Genomic DNA, 13,934 nt, shown 5'->3' with positions numbered 1-13,934 from the left:
AATAATGTCCAATCAGGAGCAGCAAAAGATCAACAAGTGAGCAAAAAGTTGATGGTCTACCTGAAAACATGGAGAAGTAGCATTTAGCTGCCAGTGGAGATTAAACTCTCACCAAATGTAGAAACTTTTAAATCCAGCTTAAAAACATTTCTTTTCTAATGTGTCTATGCATGTGTCTGCACAGTAACTTTGAATTAATTCTGCTTTTAATTATTTTAATATTATTTATGATTTTATTGTGATTTTGTTATTTGTATTTTCCTTTGTGCTTTTTCTGTAATACTTTTAATGTTTCACGTAAAGCACTTGGAATTGTCTTGTACATGAAAGGTGCTATACAAATCAACTTGCCTTGCCTAAAAAGAAACAATAACACTCGTCCTCTATGGCTGGAATAAAGCCAATAAGATGTTTCTGATGCACAGTGGCACCAAACCCCAGCTGAGCTGAGTTGGTTTTGTCAGGATAATAGGTAGAAATAAGTATGAATATGCAAATATTTTCTCTTCTGTCAATATATGACAATATTTTTTCTCCTGAAAGCTAAAACTTTAGAAAAAGACATGCAGATGAGAAAAGTTAATATACATGTTTTTTATGTTAAAAAATCTTGGTTTTTTTTCCTTCAAATAAATAGAAATAATCCGTTATGAATTCTTTGTCATTTTTATTGTTTTTAATTTATTTTTTTACTTGTCTACAAGTCTTTAGTCCACAAAAATCAGCAATATCAAAGAATTGTCAGAATCAGAACTTAAATCGAATCGGCACCCAAAAAAATCTGAATGAAATCGTGATGAAGCATATCGTCACAGCCCTACACGTTACCACCAGCAGCTGTACTCTAGCTTGTTATTAGTTGTAGTGTTTTCAGCTAATAACAGGTAGACCAGGACAGTTCATCAAAACCAACATTCAGAGTATTGGATGTAATCTTGCACATGTCACTTACTGAAATTATTTCTCTTTAATACATGTAAAATAGTCATTAAATGACAAAAGTTAAACTGTGTTCTACTTTTCACTTCTTTTTAAATCAATGTCTCACCTGTATTATGAAAATATTTGCAACAAAAACTTTCATCTAAGTATGAGCACTAAAAATAAAGCTAAAAAATAAAAATAATTGCTAATCAATGTTCCATTAATTGTGATATTGACTAGCAGTATGTACAGTCGTATTGTCCAGCAAAAGTTTTTCTAGGCAGCCGTTCTCCCCATCAGTCTACTTTCTATTTGCTGGAACTGTTAGCGCCTTCTCCTGAAAGTCTCCACGGTTCATGTATGAAAGCAGCTTTACACACTTTTCCCCTCTTTAAAAGAAATCCATTCTAAATGTGGTGTTCAGTAACAAGCTCTCCCTGTACTACATGTGATTTTCCTCATGTGTCACCACGCCTGCTGGTGCTTTTGGAAAAGAATGATTCATCCCGCAAGCATCCAAAATATCTGCGTGCTTCTCTTCAAGATACAGTGTTCATGATGTGAATACTACAGATGAGCAAGTACCAGCCAGGATTGTTCCTATGCCGGCCCAGCATGCATTTGAACATACATACTAAACCTCTGAATGGAGATAAAACAGCCACAAAAAGTGGAGCCATGGAGCCCAGAGGTGTTCTGATCCATTTGAGGCAGACATCGTTACAAAGGCTGACAAAAAGCCCTGACTCCCAGCAGCCAGTCAAGCTCACACAGCAGACTGTAGACATGCAGCGATGATGGAAAAAGGCTTTAATTGGCGAGGCAGTCTCAACAAGCCAATCACAGAAACAGACAGCACAGAGGGCAACAGCTGCCTTGTCACTTACCCTGCAGGCTCATTTCCCTAATGTGGAAAGTGGCTTGTATCGGGATATCACTATTCGGCGGAGCTGCCTTCATATCCTCGTATGACACATTTACTGTTCGCTCTGAGGGCAGAGCTGATGACTCAGTGGATCGCAGCGCCGCAACTTTCAGTGGTAACAAGCAAATTAATGACTGGTTTTTGGCTAAACCTGGTGAACTGTTTAACAAGCTTCCTGTAGTGCACTTCGTTAATATGCACGAGTTAAGAGAAGCTTCAGAGGAAGGATACGGATTGAAACCGCTCCATGACTCATCCATGAAAAGTGATATCTGTTAGCAGCGATTTGATCAGGCATCCGGCACAAAGATGGATTACAATGGACACGCAGCACTAATTAATGTGCTACTTTGCACACACACCACAGCTTCACCTTCAGCGAGCCAGGTTTCCACTGACAGAGGAGCTGGTGGATGTTGATGAGCTGTTCAAATGTGTCATCCATCCAATACACCCACCAGCCCATCCATCCAGCATGCAGACTAGGTGGGAAACACACAACACTCATGATTTAGCAAACGAGAGGGACAGATATCTGTAGACTGTCTCAGATTTATGCTTCCAGTGGATGGATTATTGTAATGCAACAGGATTTCCTCACCATATCATAATCTTTTTATTGCTCAACGTGGCATAACGGCTCACCTTCATGAGAACCATTCTTGATTTTCATTCCACAAAACAAGATTGTATCTGATGGGTGTAACAGCTGTCGCTGGTGAAAATGTGGGCAACCTTAACAACCGCAGTGGGGTTATGACCAAATTAAAGGAAGTGGAAGGAAAATATCTGGGCCACGGCAGTGTGGCTGTGCAAGTGTGTTTGTGTGTTTCAGGGTAAAGATGACGCAATCGGCTTTGGTCACCAGCTAGAGACGAGACTCGGTGAGGAGATTAAAAGAAAGGACGCTTTCTTGTCTCTGAGGGTCCACTAAGGCTGGCTGACTGATCCACTGCTCATATGCAGAGATTCTTCTTTGCTCTGGATCCTTGAACCTGAACGTTCTGCTCTGACTTTACTGTGTAACATTTATTTCCTGTCCTTCAGACTGGGTGGAGAGAAGTGATTCTACTCATGTACAGGGGTGGGAAAATCTAATTGAAAAATAAAAAATCTGGGTTTTTTGTTTCACAATTTTAAAATCAATTTTTTGGTGAAAAAAATTTGTTTTTTTTCTCAATTAAATTATATCAATCCACTTTTTTAAAAAAAAATTCTTTTTAGTTATGGTTTTATTGATCTTTTTACTTGTATTCATGGGCATTATAGGAGCAGAATCATGGTCTGGCTACTGTGTTGTTTATTCCTAACTGAAATCCAGAAAAATTACTAGCAAAAAAAGTTTCACACATTTATTTTTTGTTTTTAATCATTAAAAATCAGCAATATTAAAGAATTTTGAGAATCGCAAATTAAATTGAATCGCATATCGTCACAATCCTGCTCATGTAAGTGCTAATGATGCTCTACAGAAGATTAGTCTTTTCTTCATCTGGACTCCACAGATTTCTACGCAATGGACTCACCTTCTTCTTTCAAAGGAATAAAATGTATAAAATTCTAATCATTTAATGCTCCAGATCAGCACTGCACGATATAAAAGACTGATCATCATATCAGTATGCAGAGCGTACATTTCCAAACAGCCTGAACTGTAATAAATCATAGTTCCTATTAGGGCTGTGACGGTACACTTTTGTCTCGATTCGATTCGATTCCGATTTTTTGGGTGCCGATTTGATTTAAATTGCGATTCTCACAATTCTTTGATATTGCTGATTTTTGTAGATTAAAAACAAAATAAATGCATAAAACTTATTTATTTGCTCATCATTTTTCTTGATTTCAATTAGAAACACAGTAGCCAGATCATCATTCTGCTGCTACAATGCCCAAGAAGACAAGTAAAAAGATCAATAAAAAAAACAAAAATGACAAAAAAATTTTAATGGATTATTTTTATTTGTTTGAAAAAAAAACAAACAAACCATTTTTTAAAGCCAAAAATCAATTTTAAAATTGTGAAGCAAAAAAAAATCCCAATTTTCAGTTTTCGATTTGATTTTCCCACCCCTAGTTCCTATGTTTACATGTTGTGAGAAGGTGGTGCGATTTATTCTTTATGTGCATCAGTGGCGAATTAAAAAGACTTGTAGATGTTCATGGCTTCGAGCAGGGGTGTCCAAGGCTGGTCCTCGAAGGCCACTGTCCTGCAGGTTTTCAATGTTTGCTTCTTCAACACACTTGAGTCAAATTATCATTCCTTTAAGTCAGGTGTTTTGGAGCAGTGATACATCAAAAAGCTGCAGGATTGTGGGCTTCGAGGACGAGAGCTGGACACTCCTGGCTTAGATAATTGTGATGGCTAAAATATTTTCAAAAAGCACATCAGCATGTTGCAACAATTTTGGCTGCAAACGCAGGTACCCTGCAAGACATACTGACTATTAGTGCCAACCACTGCTGGAAGCACTGCTAATCTCCACCATCACCTGCAATCACACCACAGGGAGCTACACAGAGTTCCTAAAATCTAATGTTGGCTTAAGTCAATGCTATTAACATTAAATGAAGCAAAAACTAGAAAGTTCGACAAAAATCTGTGCATGAGAAGTTTCAGTGTGAAAATCTGAAACGGCATTAAATATCCTTTACTGCAAATCATATGGCCATCACAACTTTCGGAAGTGTTGTCGCATATCAAACCTTCCCTAAAATCATCCATTACTACTTCAGCTTTATTTACTCAGCAGAAATCCCACCATGTCCAGCGGAAGGAAAACTGATTAAATTCACATCTAATGTAATCAATATTCAGTGTTTTATAAATAAATCCCTGGCAGTCTGAAGTCAGACTATCTTTATCCATCTCTATTTAGTAATAATAAGTAGATTTAACGATTCTCATTATACACTTTTGAACAGGGGAAAAAATTATTATCAATTTAATAATGATTAAAAAAAGAACTGCATTTTTCCCTAAAAGGTGTGAAAATTTCAGTAAACAGGTGATTTTTTTACCTCAGCGGAAGAATAAATGTAGTTATGTTGCATTCAACAGACACAAAGCTCACAAGGAAAGAGAAGTTTTTGTCAGCCAGATCTCTCACAGGGACTTGTGGATGTAAAGGAATACCAACATGAGGCAACATGTGAAGATTAAAGGCTGAAGCAGACAATTATGTAATGCTGACTTGGAGAGCAGCATAAAGGCCCATTCATGCTTGATGCAGACAGATACACAGACGGACGGACACTTCCATCTGCCACTCTCTGGGTTTTCAGGAGTCTTGCATGGGGCTGTGACGATATGCTTTTGTCCAATTTTTTGTGCCGATTCAATTTGAAATGGGAGTCTCATGATTCTTCAATTTTGCTGATTTTTTGTAGACTAAAAAACAAAAAAAAAAGTACAAAACTTTTTTTGCTCATCATTTTTGTTCATTTCAATTAGGAAAAAACAACACAGTAGCCAGACCATCATTCTGCTGCTACAATGCCCAAGAAGACAAATAAAACATGAATAAAAACATTAAAAATGACAAAAAATGTTTGTAATTATTTTTAAAAAATTAATTGATTTTTTTAAACAAACAAAAAAAAAGAATTAAATTGAATTGATTTTTTTTTAACAAAAAAAAAAAAAACTATTTTAAAATTGTGAAGCAAAAAATCCCAATATTTGATTTTTCTGATTTGATTTCCCAACCCTCGTCCTGCATATTTGTCTCTTGATGCAGCAAATGGAGCAACACCACCAGAAACTGTGAGGTCAAGAGCAGCATAGGTGACATGTAACTAGGCCTTTCGTGGTAACAAATTTTACTATGCGATTAATTGTCTCAGAAATTATTGCGATAGATGATAATATTGCATGAAGCGACTATTTTTGTCATTTTGAGACCATTTTCAGCTAAAATAACAATAATGCCATAATAATAAGTATAAGTATGTCCTTTCAAAGAGCAACATACTGTCATTTATAAAGAACCTTTAGCTGGATGTGCAGACTAGTTTATGTTCATCCAGTCCCCAGTCTGCTAAAACAGATCAGGGTTTCTCCTGGGATTTTGGCAACGTGGTGATCTGGAACATATTGTCTCTAAACACCATGTTATATAGTCTATGGTAACGCTCATATAAGGGGACATGTTTGGACTTGACCAATGGTAAAACGGTAAAGTTGAATGTCTTTGATCGCCTTCAGTATGTCAGTATGGCAAACTTATTGCACTCATTTTTTCTTATTGTGCGATTAATTGACTTATTGACTTATTGCTTATTGCGACAGGCCTACGTGTAACTAGTGAAAGGGACAAACCAAAGAAGGAACTGGAGGAGGAATAGAAAAACGATGAAGACATGGCAACAACTGTAGCGTTGGGGGGGCTTTTGAAGACTTGGGTCATTGCAAACAACTCTAGAGAGGTGATTTACAAAACTAACGTCAGAATGAATGGGAAGGGGTGAAAGTATAAACCGACTTTATAAAAGATGACTGAAAGTGTGAAGGTTGACGATATATGTTAACGCTTCAAAGAATTATACTATAAATGGGTCTTTTGTCAAATAAATTTAGCAGGTTAATAGTTACCTCCCTAATCCCTGAAACATGAGTGTTTGCCAGCTGGAAAAACTAGCGTTCATTTCCCCCTTTTAACCTAAATTAAGGACCTAAAAGTGACCAAATTTGAGGGACAACTTTGCGACATTTATAAAGGACCTTTTTGACATAAAAATTGGGTGTTTCAGAAGAGGATTAGCACATTTTTGTGTTGTGAACAGATTAAAAATACTGGCTTTAACCTAAACACAGCCACCCAGTCCTTCACAGCCTGCTGAAAACTCTTTAAAGACCAGGTGAACCAGGCTGTTTATCCTCTTCAGTCGTCCTGCATTCCCTCTGAAGAAAAAGTGCTTCATGTCTCACAGCAAAGCCATCCAGGGAGGGGCTCCTTCATCATCATCGCCAAGATGGAAGATGCATTCAAAGCTCCTGCTTTCCTGTCTGATCAACTGAATCAGAGTGAGAGGAAACAGCCGCTTAGATATTTATGCTCAGAAAGAGGAGTCTGTATATAGGGGCAAACTATGTCTGGCTTTGGCTCCTGGCCACTTTACCCCTGCATAGGTTGCTGGGCGTTCATCCAGAGGCTCCAAATTCAGACAGACAGTTCAGGCCACCCTGCCACAGACTTCCCTAATGGTGTCTCAGACAAACATCAGTCCAAATAAGCCCCTGAGGTTTCTTCCTCTCACTCCCACAGAGCAAGGAAGAGTTTGTTGGACGTTTCTCTTTATGCAAACACCAAGGGCAGCCAGTTGGTTGGGTCAATTAGCCAAATGAGTGCTCTAATGGAAAATCTGGTTCTACTCGTAAGGTGAAAGACGATACACGGACTCGACAAGCTGTGTAAACAAACAGGGCAACTGTTTAAACTTGCAGGGAAATCGGGGCTCAGGTGTGCACTGCTACGTTTCAAATGATTCTCAACAGCAGCCAGAAGAGCATCAAGCTGAGGATCAGGATACTGGGTTTTATCTGGTTTAGTAGGTCACTACGTAACAGCTGGAGTGTCTTCACAAGTTAATGGAGGAATCAGCTTGCGTTTAAATGGAAGATCAGGACACTGAGACTTTATTATCCGAGTTTATAAAGAAAAACAGAATCATGAACAAATGTTATCTACTCAAACACCTGGTTTTGTTCAACCAACAGTCTGAAGCAGCTGTTTTGTTTCCAACAAGTAAGAAGTGTAAGGAGGAGCAGTTGACACATGAATACATATGATACATACATAATAGGGGTGGGAAAATTGAACAAAAAAATCAAAAATTGGGATTCTTTGCTTCATAATTTTTAAATCGATTTTTTTGTTAAAAAATGAGAATCGCAATTTAAATCAAACTGGCACCCAAAAAAATTGTGATTGAATTGGGACAAAAGCATATCGTCACAGCCCTACTGTATAATACATAATACATGATACATAACACATGACAATAAGCACAGCTATTTCCCACTTACAGACATATCTTTGGGAGTGTTTTTTCCTCTCTTGCTTCACAACTCCTGACTGACCAGTCACATGGAAGATATTGCAACATGTTTTAACGGGTATAGACACAACTTACAGCCCTGAGGTCACATGTTTCTACCTTTAAGCAGGTGGTAGATGCCTCCAACAGCAGCCTGCAGGAACTGGAGACTCATTCTGTTATTTTCCAGTGATGTCCTGCATTTTCTGAGAAAAAAAAGTGTTATCTAGAATCTCTACCTGCAGTATCACATTTCTAGATCTATAACCACACCCTCAACAATGAATTTACTTAAGTGAGAAACATGGCAGCAGCCTTTTGTACAAGTTTCTTTTCCTTTAAGCCTGTTTGTCAACATAGAAGATGAAACGAGCTGGTTAGATTACAAGATATTAGCAGTGCAACTATAACTGGGATAAATACAGGTAAACAAATGCTAGTTTATATCACAGCTGTGGGAAAGATTATTATAAAAAATGTCCTAAGGTTGAAACATGTTTGGGTTAAGATCCTGATGTCTATAATTATTTATAATCAATTAATGGCAATGGTACAAAATTAATTAATATATAATATTAAATCAAAAATTTAAAAAGTAGCAAAAACAACTACCTTATTGGACTGTACTGGTGAGAAAAGTTGAAAGAAGCTGTCTGAAGAGACATAAAGACTTGAGCATTTCTCTGAAGGACCTGTTTAAGGCTTTTGCTGACTCTTCAGATGGTTGAAACATATCTGACTTTAGAGACGTCTGATGTTCAAGAAGCCTCCTCCTGTGTATGTTGTGGTTACCGTCTATTAACACAGACAAATGTAAATCCTTTACATTTGCCTTCGGTGGAGTGAATGAACAGCTAAGTCTAAGCGGGTTTTGAATATCGAACTGACCCCAAAATGACTTCTCTGGATCTTTACAGTGTGGAGGCCCACAGAAACCAGAGAGTAGCAAGGTGACCCATGCTTCTTTACATCTAACACAACCATGTTACTGGTGTTCTAGTGTCAGACTTTCCTTCCAATCATTCTCCAACCATCTGAACTGCGTGCTTGTTTGATGGGTAATGTGACCAAACTGATTCAGAAGTCACGACGTCTGAGGACTGACAAAAACATTGGTTGTATAAATGAGCAGAAAATATTTCTGGACAGCAACATATCTATATTTTGATTTGTTTTCTAATCTCATCTCTTATTAGATAGTTATATAGCCCTGTAAAATGTTCAAAAGAGCCTTCTTTAAGGGTTGCCCTCAAGGTGAAGGTAGAGTCTTCCCTCCCACCGTTTTGTGGCCTTGGCCTCCTTTCTTCGGCTCATTTATCCTCACCTTCGACAGGCCTTGCACCAAATGCTGAATCCAAACTATCCAGGCCCTGCCGTGAGAGACAGTAAACTACAGGTGCAGCGCCGTTTCATGAAGCCTGGCTGGGAAGAAATGGCAACATTTACACATGCTGTGTTTCTTAAACACCTCCACTTTTATGGTTTGAAAATAAGGGACTGTTCCAACAACGCCTCTCATTACTGATGTTAAACGGTCATTTAGCTCTTGGCCAGTTGCGGTGCTGGTTTGACTGGAACGCAGACACTCATCCCGACCAGCAGTGTGATGATTTCGCAAGCAGTAAAGGAAGTGAGAGCTGTAAGTTTCCACACTTACAAATTACAAAAGCAGAGGTGAAGCTTTGTGTCACAGAAGCTGTGTTAACATGAACCATGTCACTAAACAGGTACTATAAATGTGTTTTATAGCGCCAGTCACGACCTACAACAATAGATCTATGGCACACACAGCAAAGTGCCATCATGTCTTCACATTCTTTTAGTCCCAATTAGCTCCAATCTTAAACAGATTGCTGTAAAGTTTTCTGGAGCTTAATGATCTCAGAAGGCAGAAGAGAAAGAAACTAAGAACATAAACAGCTTTTCTTTTTGTGCCATCAGCATAAGCAAAGTTTTCCCATTTACCCTGAGCAATCTCTGAAAATCTAATAGAACTGCCACAAAGTTCTGACAGCAGATGACTTTAGGGACTAGATGGCCTATTTAGTTTCTGTTAACATTTCCTGACAGCTCTTCAAATAGATTACAGACATTCATATATCCTCCTCCGCCAGCAACCAATGGTTTGCCATTTCAGCAATACTTTAGAAAAGACAAATGAATATCATCATAACTCCTGCAAAATGAGTGTTTTCTACAAAACACACCATTTGGTACGGCACAAAAAGATTTAGTACGCCACCAGCGCTTGCAACAGAAACCTGTAGGTATTTTTGCTTTAGCAAAACAGTAGTGGCTCTGAACTTTTCATCTCTGTGTCCTTATGTAACCAGAGAAAAGCTCATTAACTCCCTTCCAAGTGACAGACGAAGCTGAATCAACAGTTTGGGACCGTTTGTTTTCAGGTCACATCAAGGTGTCTCACAGGGGTAAAAAAAAAAAAGAGCTGTGGTCACTACAAATAGTTATTTGTCATGTAAATAATTGGGATTAATCATTTGATTGTTCATTTTTATGCCACTATAATAAACACACTCATAATCCAGTGACTCATTTAAAGCTAACAAGGCTTTCAGAATAAAAATAACAGGATGCAAAATCCACAGCAGACGTAACACGACTTAATGCCAAAGATGTTAAAAAGACACATTGATGTTAAAAAGTTAGATTTTTTCTATTTCTAAAAGCTGTTGTCAAATTAATAAATGAAGACAATCGTGCAGCCAGGACCACTTTCAGCTTAAACAACTGCAACAGCGTACTAAATATAGAATTATTAACAAAAATGACACAATTCTGTCCAAATTTTTTCCCTCGGAAATTTGTGCTCCGAAACAAACTACGAGGGTTTCTGAAATATTTAACTATATTTAGTTTATTCCAAATGTTTTGCATATTTAAACACAATATTTCCTATAAACACAAAGAAACTGTGTCCATTTGAAATACACTGACCGCATTTAGAAAACACTTTTTATCCACAACAACCAAGCTCGAATTATTTTGTAGCACCAGCACATAAAACTGCAAACATGATAAAACACATGTGTTATTACCAATATGTTAGCATGGTTGTGCTGAACGCACCAACACACTGCTGGTATGACTGATCCATGACCTCTAACGCTGAATGAGTTTGAACAAACTAATGTGAAACGGTGTCCTCCTTCCTTCGATACCGAAAGTAAAACAGGAGAGCGATTTATGGTCACATGTCTGAGAAGATCCGCTGGACTTCACTTCTATAAATGTCCGAGATGTGTATGATCTATTGCATGTTCCTTCAGCTAAACAGGGTCAAATGAAAAAGTCAAACAATGACATTTGGGGAAAACACTGAGGCGCCAACTGTTTCCCAACCTTTTCACACTCTTACAGCAAACGATAACTCTGACAGAGAGATTTACAACCCTGCACGGGCTATTCATCTGCTAAAGAGGAAGGACACTGTAATCCCTCTTCACTCCAGACCACATCTAGCCTTAAACTTCAGACACACCGAAGGAAGAAGCCGCTCTCACACTACTAAGCCATGCCTCTGCACTTCCTGCAACAGCACATTACTACTCTGTGGTACAGACCTGTACTGAGGACAACTGTAAAGCACCAAAAATGTTTTTTTTCTTTGCATTTAAAGATTTATGGAGGCTTGCAACAAGAGATAGAAAGAAGGAAAAGAAGCACATGTGTAAAGCAGCATTTAAACATGAGAGCAGGGCAGCACAGAGTAATGAAACAGAGGATAGACCTTGTGAGAACAGTTATGGCCGTAGGTAACAGCACAGGATGAGAGGATGCACACATGTAAACAAGGCAGCCTCATGCGTCCGGAAGCCAAAACAGGGACTTTCTGAATCTGCCCTGCCCAGCGTTTTGTTGCAGCGTTGTGCAAGTACTCTCTTACACCATTCACATCTCTGAAACGTTCAGTTACAGAAAAAACCAACAGCAGCCACAGAGACAAATATCAGCCACAGATATATATGTCAGCATGCAATTTTGAATATGTGTCTGGTTATAGCTGGAAAATATAGGCCAGCTCAGGATGACAATTAAAACTCTCACCATCCTGATTTAGAAATCAGTGCAAGACACTATTTTGTCCCTTCTCTGGCACAATCAATTCCAAGATGACACAAATTATTTCTCTTCCTTTATATCTTTGCTTCAGACATTATGCAAAGTAGTCTTAAAAGACATTTAAGTTGAACTCCCTGCAAGAGTCTATAAAAGGACACAGTGATAGTTAGATAGGCTGACAGGTACACGTTTGACTGCCCTGAGCAAATCTTTCTGCAGCATAATGCAGTCTGAATCACAGCATTTTAGACCTGCGAGGAAAAATCGCATCAAATACATTAATTTCCTTCCTGTGACCCCATCAAACGAAAACGAGTAGGAGCTGACACGTATGGTCGACTCCATGGTCATTTGTTCCTCATCCCAGTCAGACCCCAGAGCAGCCTGGCGGGGATTCAAGCGGCTGTCCACATGGCAGAACACCGACACACACATTTACACACTTGGGTGCTTATTTATGCGGCTCCTCTCTGTGTGTCTGAAACACAACTAATGCAGTTTCATCGTTTTGGCTAGAAGAATGCATTTTTTTAAAACATCACATTAACATCTTTACAAATCCGTGGCGCTCTCGCTGGCCATTTGTCAATGCGGTGAGGTTGGAAATGTAGCACTTCCGGTCAAAAACCTTCAAAATAAAGCGAAAATAACGGTCGACAAAACTAGGAAAGATGGCTCGGATATCGATTTGCTTTAAAAAGTTTTATTTTCTGAAAACTGGCGACATAAACAACCGGTTTTTTTTGTTTTGTTTTTACAATGGTTTTCAGTTAGCACGCGTGCTAACAGAACTGCACGCGCTGTGCCGTTACCGAGCTCGTGCGGCAGAAAAAGTTGGTAGAAAAATGTCCGCCATGTTGGATTAACGGTTCAATATTAAAAGGTATTTTTCTGCCAGTCAAACATTAAAAATAATCGTATACTAATTAGAATATCCTAAAACAACCCAGTGGGTACTGCAGTTTGAATTTATAAATATTTCTTTAATAAAACATAAAAACTTTATTTGTGAAGGCCCGCTCGGCGCTTCCTCTCGGTTTCTGGGGTGACGCTGCTAACTTGCCGAGCCGCTCCTCCACGCTGACTGCGGCTTCAACTGTCCCGCCGCCCTGCTGTCTGAGGCGGCTACAGCTCCGTGCTAACAGTCTGCTCCCTCCTAACACAACTACGGCGTCCACACTAAAACCAAACCAGTCTCAACAAAACCACAAAACGCTTTTTAATTTACCAGATGTATGTGTAATAAAAGGCTTTGGACGTTTTCAGCCGGAGTGTGCTGATGCTCAGACCCGCGGCTTCGACCAGACGGCAGACCGAACCAATGAATGATGCTCCGGCAGCAGTGTACCACAACACGCCGCTGCCTCCACGCATCCATATCCTGAACAAATAGCACAAACCACTCTACTTTTAGTCCGTAAAACGGGAAAGAATGAGCTCCTTACTGTAGACATGGATATGTGGTGGCGGGTCCGTCCTCCTGCCGCTGTCAGAGAGGCTGTGCGGTGTTGCAGCTGCGGTCTCTTTGCCTCCTCCCACCGGCCGCCCCTGAGTCAGGCTGCGGGGATACTCAGGTCCAAACACGCCTGGCTCGGCGGTGATGACTGCCTGTTTGTCTGCAGACTACGGCTGGACAGACTGCTATACAAATATGACTGTAAGTGGGCAGGGCGTGTCACTCTCACGGCTCGTGGGCCCTCCCCGAGTCCTGCCAGATGGAGCCCTCGATGAATGAAAGTCAGAAAGCTGGAAACGGTTCTGAAAAGTTTTTCATTGTCAGCGATGAAAAGAAAAGGTTTTCTTTCTTTCCTTTTTTTTTTTTAAATATGAAATGAGGAGGAATTTAAACTCCAAACTCAATCCCATCAGAACATGAACAACATGCCAGATGATGGAACTGGAACATTTTACCTTCTGGTGGAAAATATGGGCCCATTTAGAAAATGGTGATAGTAACACATGGGAT

The 13,934-nt window shown here is 39.3% G+C and overlaps 1 protein-coding gene across 1 annotated transcript in view; it reads right to left on the bottom strand.

The window, feature by feature from the left end:
- The window catches only part of LOC306773401 (fatty acyl-CoA reductase 1), a 58,290-nt gene extending 44,717 nt beyond the window's left edge, over positions 1–13,573 (bottom strand). The window contains exon 1 of the mRNA XM_079263197.1: positions 13,414–13,573. Coding sequence (XP_079119323.1) covers positions 13,414–13,422 — 9 coding nt within the window. The 5' untranslated portion in view covers positions 13,423–13,573. The remainder of the gene's footprint in view (positions 1–13,413) is intronic.
- Positions 13,574–13,934: the final 361 nt, after the last annotated feature.

The sequence above is a fragment of the Telmatherina bonti genome (genome assembly GCF_933228915.1).
Source record: "Telmatherina bonti genome assembly, chromosome: 23".
Lineage (NCBI taxonomy): Eukaryota > Metazoa > Chordata > Actinopteri > Atheriniformes > Telmatherinidae > Telmatherina > Telmatherina bonti.
The sequence above is the reverse complement of the archived record's forward strand: the minus strand, read 5'-3'. Positions and strand labels throughout refer to the sequence as shown.